Here is an 11,676-nt window from a genome sequence, read left to right as displayed (position 1 = left end):
AAATAATTTTTCTAACTGCTTTAAGAATAAAATTGTTTCTCAACTGACGTGAACATTAATGGTGCGCTTTAGTACTTCCCATCCTAACATGAAGTCATTGAGTTTGAGAGTCAAAATTCCCTGAAAAGCCCTTCAGTATACGTGGGTCTTTTGTATGAGGTGAACTTATTCCTGATCGGCCTCTGTGGGTGCAGCGTGCGCGGGGTACACCCCGCACAAGTCTGACTGCCCTTTGCAGTCCCCTGCCGCTCCAGACTGCCTCACTGCGGGACTGAGGGGGAAAAGGCTGAGACCAGGACCGACACAGGACAAAAAAGCGCCGCGGCTCGTCCCTTTAAGCATAACTCAATTTCTCAAGAAAAGCCGCGCTCCCATACAGTAATCAGGCCCTCTAAAGCGGTGGCCTGGCTACCGCGCACGCGGCTTCTTGACTGACTCCCAAAGCATCTAGCAAGTTTCAATCGCCGGCTAGGGATCACTGAGGCCACTTAAGATGCAGCTGACGGACAGTTCGTATCACTTTGAAAACAGCTTTGAAACAAACAAATCGGGCTCCCTGGTCGCTCACTCCGCACGCTTACGGAGCGGCCACTAAAGTCAGGTTTCCGCGTCTCCTTCCCACAGCGTCGTCTACCAGACCACAACTCTTAAGTGCTCAAGCAGGACTCTCCGGAGCGGGACGACCAGGAACGCCGTGAACACGCCCACCCACTGCGCCTGCGTGAGGGGCCTGCTCTGTCAGGCGCACAGAGGACCTGCAGGACCCGCCGCGTGGGGCGGCGCCTAGAGGCTCGTCGCGCCTGCGCGGAGGGCCCGACGGCGCGCTGCGTCGTTACTTTTGAAACGAGTGGCGGGGAATTGGTGTGTACATCTCTGCTGCCGCTCTCTGACGGGTGGAAGCTCACTCCTTCGCCTGTAGGACCGGCCATGGCGCTGCAGCTTTCCCGGGAGCAAGGCATCACCCTGCGCGGGAGCGCCGAAATCGTAGCTGAGTTCTTCTGTAAGTTCTCCTCGCGCAGGCCGGAGGGCGGGGAGAACTGAGACCAGGCCGCCGGGTAGGCCCGTGGCTCAGCCACGGAGGGGGGGAGGCGGTGGGGGGCCACCGAGATGCCTCCCGTTAAGCTCTGTCGGCCTCCGCCTCCTGCCTGGCGGGAGAATCTAGGAAGAAGCCAATGCAGGCGCCGCCCCCGGACGCGTTGCTAATGGTGGAGCAGGAGGCCTAGGTGCTGCTGAGGCCTGCCTCGCGGCATAGCCCCTCCACCTGCAGCGTTGCTTTAAACTGCAGAACCTCCGCACTTCCCACCACAGCCCCCAACCCCGGCCTCCGCGACTTAAGGCGGAGTACAGCCGGGTGGGGCCCATTTATATTTTTGACAACCCCTCAGCCGCGTTTTGATTCCGGTATTGGAGGTGATGGATTAGATTTAGGAAACGCTGTTTTGGACTAGGCCACTTGTACCTTCAGATAGACTCTGGCAGGACTTGTGAGGAGAAAGGCGGGGTAAAGTGGAAAGCTTGCTGAGAGCATTGGAGGGAGCAGTTAATTAGTTGCTAACTCAGATGCAGAAGCCTATTGTGACCCCCTCGAATCCCATAATCTGAATTGGGACTTGGATTAGAGTGAGCTGTAGTACTACTTCGACAGTAGATAAATGCATTTTGAGGTTACTTTCTTTTATTGCCACAGAAATGTAGGTATCATATTCTCTTACTTAGAAGCAAGATTTTAAGAATGTTTAATGCCACCTTTTACCTACTGTGCTTTCAACAAGATGCCCCCAAACACATGTTTAGGCATTTACAGTTTTATACCATTAATGAAACGGCAGCCACATCTGAAAGTATTTTATTTTCCAGAGTTACAATGTGATAATGACTTTTCTTTAACATTCCTGTTGTTTTCAGCATTTGGCATCAACAGCATTTTGTATCAGCGTGGCATATATCCATCTGAAACCTTTACTAGAGTGCAGAAATATGGACTCACCTTGCTTGTAACAACTGATCCTGAGCTCATAAAATACCTAAATAATGTGGTGGAACAACTGAAAGGTATTTAATTGTTGAAAACCATTTTGAGTTTTGCAGGCCTTTTAGGACTGTGTTTTTTCTAGCATCTTGGTGGTCATTTTTCAGCTCTGTACAAAGGTGTAAAACGCTACAATCCCAAATATAGTGATTCTTAATGGGAAGGAAACAGATAATACATAAATTGAAAGAAAGTCCACCCTCACATACTGCATTGTGAGTGGGTTGAATATTTTGATGTTAGGAATCTGATATGGCTTCACAGAACTGTCTCCATCCACTCCCTTAGAAATGATTTTTGCAGTTCATGTAGCCAGATAGAACCAAGTTCGAATTTTACGTACTATGGTGGTGGTCATTATTGGAGAAAAATCCACCATATATTTTTAACATGATATATTTTCTGTAGCTGCCTAGAGTTTAAAGCCATCGTTACTTTAAGATAAAGAAAAATAAAAGTAGATCCAACCTAGGAGCCAAACTTAAAAAAAAAAAAAAAAGAACTACTAAGTAACAGAGCACCTAATAGAGTTTTCTTATTTTTTGCATATTTCCATTTGTCTTTTTTAAAATCCTTCCTAGAAGTCAGTCAGCCTTTTCTATGTGAACACTCATTGTTTTTCTTAGCTCAAGAAGTTACTGAATTGAATCAGTACTTGTTCTCGATCTATTCCTACCCCCCCCCAATATTTTTATCTACTTAGTATTCTCACTTATAATTTTTCTGTGTTGTACAATATTTCTCTCTAGGTCCCCTTTTGCTCTTCCAAAACTAGTTCTAAAAAACACTTAGAGTAGTCATCTCTCTTTTTTTTTAAATTTGTGAGTCATACAGTTCTGTTATCAAGAACTTTATTTTTAAAATTAGATTAATTGTATTTTTATTATTTTCAGGGCTAAATCACCCATACTCATTCATAGGGCTGTACTCAGATTATTTAGCCTGAAACCTATAAGCAACTAAGAATCTTATGTCATCGTAATTTAATGGAGAGGCAAGCCCCACCTAAGCTACTGGTTTTTGGGTTGTCTCCTTTAAGACTGCACTGAGGGGCACCTGGGTGGCTCAGTGGGTTAAGCCTCTGCCTTTGGCTCAAGTCATGATCTCAGGGTCCTGGGATTGAGCAGGGAGTCTGCTTCCTCCTCTCTCTCTGCCTGCCTCTCTGCCTACTTTTGATATTTCTCTCTCTCTATCTCTCTCTCTCTGTGTCAAATAAATAAAATCTTTAAAAAAAAAAAAAAAGACTGCACTGAGGATATTTCACCTCAGGTGTATGCAGACCTTCCTTTACAATTTCGCCCTTTTATTTTAGTTAAAATGAAGGAATTACTCTTCTTAGGCAAATTGTTCAGTATATTTGAATCTCCATCCCTCTTGCCTTTTTAAGGACTTCAGTTCTCTGGTATTTTTGACTTCTTTGTTTTGAGTTATTTTCATTGGTTTCATCTGTCTTCAGTTTTTGTTTTTGTTTTTGTTTTTTTAAAGATTTTATTTATTTATTTGACAGACAGAGATCACAAGTAGGCAGAGAGGCAGGCAGAGAGAGAGAAGGAAGCAGGCTCCCCGCTGAGCAGAGAGCCCGATGCAGGACTCGATCCCAGGACCCTGAGATCATGACCTGAGCCGAAGGCAGCGGCCTAACCCACTGAGCCACCCAGGCGCCCCTGTCTTCAGTTTTAAAAGAAAAAAATGTCCACGCATCCCAATCCTTAAGTTGCTACCCAATCTCCTTTTCAGAGCTAAATTGAGAAAAAGTTGATATGTCAAAGGGTAAGCAAAGCTGACAGCCCATATCCAGCAAGTGGCCTATTTTTGTACTGCCTGCAAACTAAAAATGTTCTCAGATTATTAAAGGGCTCTTTTTTTCTTAAGACTCTGCAACAGAGACCTAGGTGGCCCACAAGCCCTAAATATTATAAAATTGTTTTTATGTCTTAAAAAAAAAAAAACCTGCAGACTCCTGAGCATACTATCCCAATTTCCAAGATTAATTCAGGCCTCGTCCTGAGGCCCTTTTCTTACTATAATCTCTCTCTAGATGATCTATGTCATGTATATAGCTTCAGTAACAGCCTTTGTGTAGTTGACTCACAGGCATACATCCAGCCCAGTTCTATTGTGCTCATAGATTTAGTGGCTCCCTTGATAGCTTCACGTGGCTATCCCAGTGATACTTGAAAACTAACCTTAAGGGGCTTCTGGCTGGCTCAGTCAGTGGAGCATGCAACTCTTGATATCGGGGTTATAAGTTCCAGACCCATGTCGGGTGTGGAGATTACTTAAAATCTTAAAAACTTAAGCATCCTCTCCAGTTTGCAGTCTATTTCTCAGTGAATGGATCAACCATCCAACTAATGTTATAAACCAGAAAGCTGGGAGCTATCCCTGAGTCTTTCCCCTTCCTTTCTCATAAGTAATCAGTAAATCTTAACAGTTTTAACCATGAAATCTCTTGAATCTATCTACTGATCCATCTCTACTAGTTTATCCTGTAAGCCTTGTTTCCTCTTGCTTGAATTGCTAATTAATAAATGTCTCTGGATCCTCTCTTTACCTCCACTCTACTTTCCACATCACAGCAAGAAGGATAGTTCTGAAATACAAGTTTAATTTCATCACAGCATACTTCAAATACAGTAATGACTTCCCTGGTTCAAGTATTACTTCTTTAATTTTGCCCACATGGGCTTACATGGCCTGACCCATATGTATCCTGCACAAACTGAACTTGTTCATTCTCCCCTTTCTTTCCTGTAGTTGGATTACCGTTCTTTCAATCATCGGGGCAGATGCTCTTCCCTTTTCAGTATTTAAGACCTGTGCCCTTTTCTGTATCCTTGTGCATATTTTAATGGTATTTATTTGTAGAGCTGAAGTCAAGTGAAAACTCCGAGTCAGATTTTCCTGTATTCTCTCATTGCATCACATACTGTACTTTATAACATTTATCACAATTAATAATTTTTACATTTATTAGTGCAATGGTTAGATTAATAGCCGTACCCTGCATCTTCCCTTGGATTAGGGTGTACTGCATGTTCACTACTCTGTCTTCAGCACTCAGTACTATACATCTGGTATAAGTATTGAGAATTCGAAAACCAGAGCTAGGTTATTGTGGGACAGGTTTTCGGTACATGTTGGCAGAGTTCCAAAATACCTAGTGGTAGGAATTTGCTGAGGATAGAAAGTGAGACCTGGGAAGAGAGTTGTTTTGTAATGCAGTGAACCAAAAAAGATGCCTTGTTATGTATTGCAGATTGGTTATACAAGTGTTCAGTTCAGAAACTGGTGGTAGTCATCTCAAATATTGAAAGTGGTGAGGTCCTTGAAAGGTGGCAATTTGATATTGAGTGTGACAAGACTGCGAAAGATGACAGGTAAGTATGAAGTAAATTGCTTCCACTTTAATAGATTCTTTCCAAAACTGTTTTCTTTTATAAATGAGTTCTAATTATATTGAACTAGTTTCATGTAAGGTCGTTTGTTTCTAAGTATATTAGATTTGATCTTTAATCTCCTGTGGAGAAGGATTGAGCTCACAAAAGAATTATGGCTATCATGGAGTTTTAACATAATTGCCCATAGGCTAAATCCATAAATTTCAAACTTCAGTTATTTATGGTGCTATACATACAGCTACACATGGTATCTATCCTAGGTGGGCCACTTCATGAATTTTGAAAGGTACTTTTAACCATGAATTATTATCCTAAACTTTTCCCCAGCTTACTGTATTTCATTTAATGCTACAAACTTCCTTAGACATTTCTTAAACTGAAATTTTTAGATCCTCTGGATGGGACATGCCCATCATTATATGCTAATTTCTAGCCTTGTCCTAGGCATGCTTACCTGTAAACTGTCTCTCATAATGTAATGAATTTTGCTCCTGAAGTCATCTTTAGTCTATTTTAGAAAATGTTTAATTAAAAAAATAACTCCATACATAATTAACATATTTGAGGCAATAGGATATTAGACATTTAGGCATTACTAAAAATGCCAAATGATTATACTGATTAAGTATTTTAAATACTACTTGTTATCTTTAAGACATGCTGAAGTTTGCTTGACTTGAAGCACTTGGCAGCTTTTCTAGTCCTCTGTTATTTAATGACCTGATACTAAGATCAACCCTAAAAAATCATTGGAAGGGTAAATGAAACAATAGAGATACATATTGTGCCTACTATGTTTCTTAAGGACATATATTTATATTCATGTTAAAACACTCATTTGAATGCATTACTTATTTGATTTTGAAAGCACTTAATCAGATAAATAATTTTACCAGTGTTTTAAATTACTTATTAAAAGTTAAAATGAATTAATTAATTTGGTTTCTTTGATAGTGCACCCAGAGAAAAGTCTCAGAAAGCTATACAAGATGAAATCCGTTCAGTGATCAGACAGATCACAGCTACGGTGACATTTCTGCCACTGCTGGAAGTTTCTTGTAAGTATTCTACAACTTCACATTGGCTTAAATTTGTTGTTGGAAAGACTAAGCTACTACTTTAAGAATTAACGCTTTTATTAAATTTTTTCTTAATTATCAATGTCATGTTATGTGAATTAGAAAAATGTTGTAAAGCTAAAGTAATGCTATTTGCATTTTATTTAGAAATGCTAAAAAGGAAAGGAATGAAAGTATTCTACTGTAGTCACTCTTGAATATTTTGATGTAATTTCTTTTATTTTTATTTTCTACATATTTCTGTGTTTATAATTAAGACTTATAGCTGTAATTGTGTCTTTTCTGAGTTACTCCTTCATTCATCAGATATATCCTGAATACCTTCAATATGCCATATGCCATTCTGGGTACTGGGATATGGCAATCACAGTACCAAGTTGTTATCTTTTCTGTGCCTTAGATTCATGCTGTCTCATGATTAATGATACACTTCCTGCAAATATTTTTAGTGGTTTTTCTCTTTAAAGAAAAGAAAATCGAGTTTTTCATAAAATAAACTAAAAGGAGTACAGTATGTTTTGTACTAAAATTTCCACTGAGGAAAAGCAGTTAGGTAAAGAGATCGAACTAACCTAGCTTTTCTGACACTATAGGTGGTTCAAATGTGAAAGAGACAGGAAGGGCAGTTGTGGTTTTGAAAAAATAATTGTACTTTAATGATCTTATCCCCAATTTAGGTTCATTTGATCTACTGATTTATACAGACAAAGATTTGGTTGTTCCTGAAAAATGGGAAGAGTCGGGACCACAGTTTATTACCAATTCTGAGGAAGTCCGTCTTCGTTCATTCACTACTACAATCCACAAAGTAAATAGTATGGTGGCCTACAAAATTCCTGTCAATGACTGAGGATGAGATAAAGACAGTGATGGTACTTGTAATTCTCAGATGTGGTTTTCCTGAAACCAAGTCAACTATAGTTGATACATTTTGTTTCGTTGGTTAATTTTTAGGTGGGGAAAACTTCTATTGAACTGTGCATAATTGTTCCATTTTTTGGTACCTGTATGACTTTATACAGGGTTGACATAAATTATTGCACATTGTTCAAAAGGGAACTTGCAGATTACATCAGCACTGTTATGTCAATTCCTTTGAAGATGGTAACTGTAGATGGAAAACTATTGCTATAAAGCTAAATGCCTTTGGTCAAGTACCTTGACTCAGAATATAGGTTACAGAGATACTGCAATATAAAATACAACAAAAGAAGTCTCAATATTCACAGTCTTTATTTAGATCCTGAAATTATCTAATGATAATCTGTAAGTAATGAAATATTGTTCCTATTGGATACTTTTGCCATTTATTTCATTTGTATATTTTCCATATTGAAAACATTTCCAATTATTTGATTTTAATTTATATAACTTGAACCTACAAAGCTGTGTATATTGCCACTGTTTAAATTCCCGTGATACAGAACTCTTAAGAATTTTTTTATGTTTTACAAAATCAAGCTTTAAATAATGATGTAATAAAGTTAAAATATGTATGTTTTAAATTTGTCTTAACATATTTTTCTATTGGTGTAGTATTATCACAGTTAAATAGGATGGATTCAGTATAGCAAATAATATATTGGGCCTACCAGGGCCTACTAAAGTCTGAAGGTACTTTCAATTTATTGAACAAGCTTTGATTATACCCCTTTAATCTTATAACTGTGGACTTAAAATAAGCATCATTCTTTGTATAAAATAATACATGTCATTTGGAATTAATTTGTTTTAGCATACCTTGGCCTGTAGAACTTTTCTATACTCCTAGCCTCATTGCCAGCCTACTTTTCCTTATTTTTCCAAGGTCAGTTGAAGGCAAACTTCTAAAAAGACTCTTCTAGTCTCTGTTCTAAATCTTACCTCATTTTAAAATAATTATGTGCTTAGTATCAGACACTATACTAAGCTCTTTATATGTATTAACTCATTAATCTTCACTGTCAAGTAAAAACACTAGCCTGTATCCATTCAATCAAGAATTGCAAAGTGAGCAACTGTTAATGTGCTAAGTAATGGGATGAACGAAACAGAGTCCGGGCTTTTCTGAAGTTTGAGATAAGAAGGAGAGGAAAATACATGGCAAGCTACCAGAAAGTAACTGCACAGGTTTATCTCATATGTATTTGTCTTTGTTATTTCACCTGAATAATCTGATCTCTTTGATCCTGTTGCCTGCTTGTTAAGAATAAAGGGCAATTCTTCTCTCAGTGCAAGACAAGTAGGTACCAGTATTTGGTGATAGGTGTAATGAATGCTGTTGTTGTTGTCTCAAGCTCCTTGAGAATTGAAGCTATAATTGAGGTCCACCCACAAGTCTTTCTCAGAAATGGAAGTGATGTTGAATTAGGTAGTCAAGAGTCTGGTTTTCCAGCATAAGATGTAGTACAAAGTGGACACTAATACTGAATACTGGGCTTTTCATAACCTCTCAACATGAAACATTAGGTTGAGAAGGAAAGCAGAAATAGAAAGTTAGTAAAAATATGAAGAGAGTTGAAAATCCTGAAACTACTTTTAGGATAAAAGTTTGAAATTCTTTTTAGAAAGAAATTCCAAGGTGCTTTTGGAAACAATCCCTCTGCTAAATGACCAGAAATAACGTGGTTCTTCCCCCAAAAAGCGTACTGGTAGAAACTTTCTTTTTTTTTTTTTTTTTTTTTTTTGGTAGAAACTTTCTTAATATATCATTGATAATACTCAAATTTCTGTCATTTATGTTTTTATTCACCAAATTAAATGATTCTAATATTAATCACTTTTAATTTGTGATTTCTAACATTACTGACTTCTACTGACTTTTCCCCTGTATACATTTTATATCAATCAGGAAATATATTGAAGTTTAATAAGAGCCAAGCTATGAGCTTTATTGGTAAAACTCAGTTGGAAAAGCTTTGGCCTATGGCTCCAACTAGTCTCACCCTCTTTCCTATACATTGAAGCTCACCTTAGGGAGATATTTAAACCAACGGGTTCAAGAATTGTGAATGACTGATGAGCACTGGGTGTTATGTGTAAGTGATGAATCACTAAATTCTCCTGACACCAATATTACAGTATATGTTAATTAACTAGAATTTAAATAAAAATTTGGGAGGGAAAAAAAGCATGCATGACTTACTTCCACAACATGTTAAACCAGAGAAGCCAAGATTCCAAGAGCGTCTGATAGGCCTGGCCTGGACTCTGACTCAGTTTTGCTTACCATAGGTAGAGGAATGAAAACATGTTCCGATTGGGCCTGTCAAGGTCTGAAATAGAAATAGAAGGGACTGAACCACACTTGGTCTTCAGGATTCTTCTTGCAGTGTCATCAATTGGACAGAGAAGTCAAGCCTTCATGGGAATTTTACACAGAGGTATAAATGATCTCATGTATTAGTTGGGTTTTGCTTCATAGGAAACAACCATAGAATAACCATAAGCATTTTTTTTTTTCCTGTTAAGTGTGGGTTATGTGGGGTTCTTGTCTTACCCTTAGCAAATCTGCAGGTCACATGTCTCATTCTACCATTGTAGGGGAAAAGGCTAGCCAGGACTCTTAAAACTTAGCTTCCATACTTTCACACTGACATTTTTGCCCACATTCCACTGATGGGGGCAAGTCTTGTGGCTAAACCAAACTTCAGTGTGGAAGGGAAGTGTACTCCTCCCACAGTTTGGAGGAAGATTATGTGAAAATGTGATGAAAATGATATTATAAGGAAGGAACAGAATAGCTATAATAATGCTACATTGTAACTCGTATTTTCCACCAGATGTCACTAATGCTGCATTATTCAAATTAAGGTGAACTTTTGAGTTGATAATATTCAGCTTTTCTTATTGGAAATTAACATTGGGGTTTCTGGCTACAAAAATATAAAGAGATCAGAGGAGGAAAACAGGTTCTGCTATTGGCTAGGCACTTAACATGAATTATTTCATTTAAAGCTCATGCTTTAGTGCACAAGTAGAATTGCGGGATCAACAGGCATGCAAATTGCACCACAGTTTTTAGAGTTTAGATGGTCTCTTGTCCATGACCAAGGAAGATCCACGGGCTTCTCAGCAGGCTCATCAAAAGGAGTGTTTCTTCACGTGTTTCTTAATGGCTCTTACTTTTACATCCTTTTAGCAATTGAGTGTCCAGAACCAATGGTTTTCATTTATCGTGCTTTACAAAACTCCCATGTTTCTTTGGGTGCATTTGTATTTACACTTAACACTCAGATGACTTTCACCAATGAAGGATAGGAATCAAAAGACAGGACTTAATCTTATAACTTATCTGTGTTGTTCAAAGAATAAAGTGCATTTGTGAGCAGTTGTGAAACACTTTTCCCACCAGTCAAACGAATTGTTCATTAAGTAACTTCAGTCACTCTTTAGGGAATTAATTTTTGGCTAAGATAAATAATTTATTTTTTTATTAAATATATGAAATTAGATTTTAAGTTACTTTGTTCAGTGTAACCATGATAAAAATTTGTATTGGAATAACTGTTGAATAGAAATGCTGCTAAATTTCAAATTTTATTAGCTACATTTTCTAAGAACAGATCTTTAAAGATCTTTCCATTCTTCATGAACATGGCTTTGAAAGCCAGCAGTATTAACTGATGCTTATTAAAAAAAATCTAGTTGAGAAAGCTACTTAATCTTCATTAGAGTTGACAGTCCTGTTCCAATCTGGCAAAAACACTGTAGCCTTAGCAACAAAACTATTAGAAAAGGCCTAGAGAGAAAAATGTCAAGAGTTGACCCTCTGATTACACAAGTCAGTTTATGTTACCATTTCACCTATTTTTGTGCTCTTACCATTTGATCTATTTTTATACTAGAGAAACATAATTTCATTTATTTGTATAAATTCCATTTTCATCTGCGTTTATCTGCACCATTTTGCTATGCAGCTTGTTTGCACAAAGGAACACATCAGATCAAAATCTTTATTGTTTTGGCATTTTATCTGTGCTAAAAAAGGCCTCTGAATATAAGCATGACCACTCATGCTCCACTTCCATGCAAGGGAAAGATCCCAAACTCTTAAAAGCTATCTAGATATGGACATGCCCAGTGGATACCTAGACTTGGATCTGAATTTCTTTCTGAATGGCAGTCTTACTGACACACATTTTCTTTGATCCTCATAACAACCCTAAAATGAGAGTTTTACCCATGT

General features: G+C 38.1%; 1 protein-coding gene across 1 annotated transcript; it reads left to right on the top strand.

Annotated features, from left to right (window-relative positions):
- The first annotated feature begins 768 nt into the window (after positions 1-768).
- MAD2L1 (mitotic arrest deficient 2 like 1) lies at positions 769-8,014 on the top strand. The gene is made up of 5 exons (XM_059395314.1): positions 769-1,000; positions 1,906-2,052; positions 5,289-5,409; positions 6,385-6,488; positions 7,187-8,014. Exons 1-5 carry the CDS (start codon positions 928-930, stop codon positions 7,357-7,359), a joined length of 618 nt encoding a protein of 205 aa, XP_059251297.1. The 5' UTR covers positions 769-927; the 3' UTR covers positions 7,360-8,014.
- The last annotated feature ends 3,662 nt before the right edge of the window (positions 8,015-11,676 follow it).

Source organism: Mustela nigripes, chromosome 1, assembly GCF_022355385.1.
Source record: "Mustela nigripes isolate SB6536 chromosome 1, MUSNIG.SB6536, whole genome shotgun sequence".
In the NCBI taxonomy this organism is placed as follows: Eukaryota; Metazoa; Chordata; class Mammalia; order Carnivora; family Mustelidae; genus Mustela; species Mustela nigripes.
Note: the sequence above shows the minus strand (reverse complement) of the source record. Positions and strands in the feature narration are given on the sequence as shown.

Excerpts from the sequence above, each read along its gene's own strand:
- MAD2L1 (XM_059395314.1), top strand. The coding sequence starts at position 928 with ATGGCGCTGCAGCTTTCCCGGGAGCAAGGCATCACCCTGCGCGGGAGC. Across the intron at positions 1,001-1,905 it reads AATCGTAGCTGAGTTCTTCT|CATTTGGCATCAACAGCATT; the intron begins GTAAGTTCTCCT and ends TGTTGTTTTCAG. Across the intron at positions 2,053-5,288 it reads TGTGGTGGAACAACTGAAAG|ATTGGTTATACAAGTGTTCA; the intron begins GTATTTAATTGT and ends TATGTATTGCAG.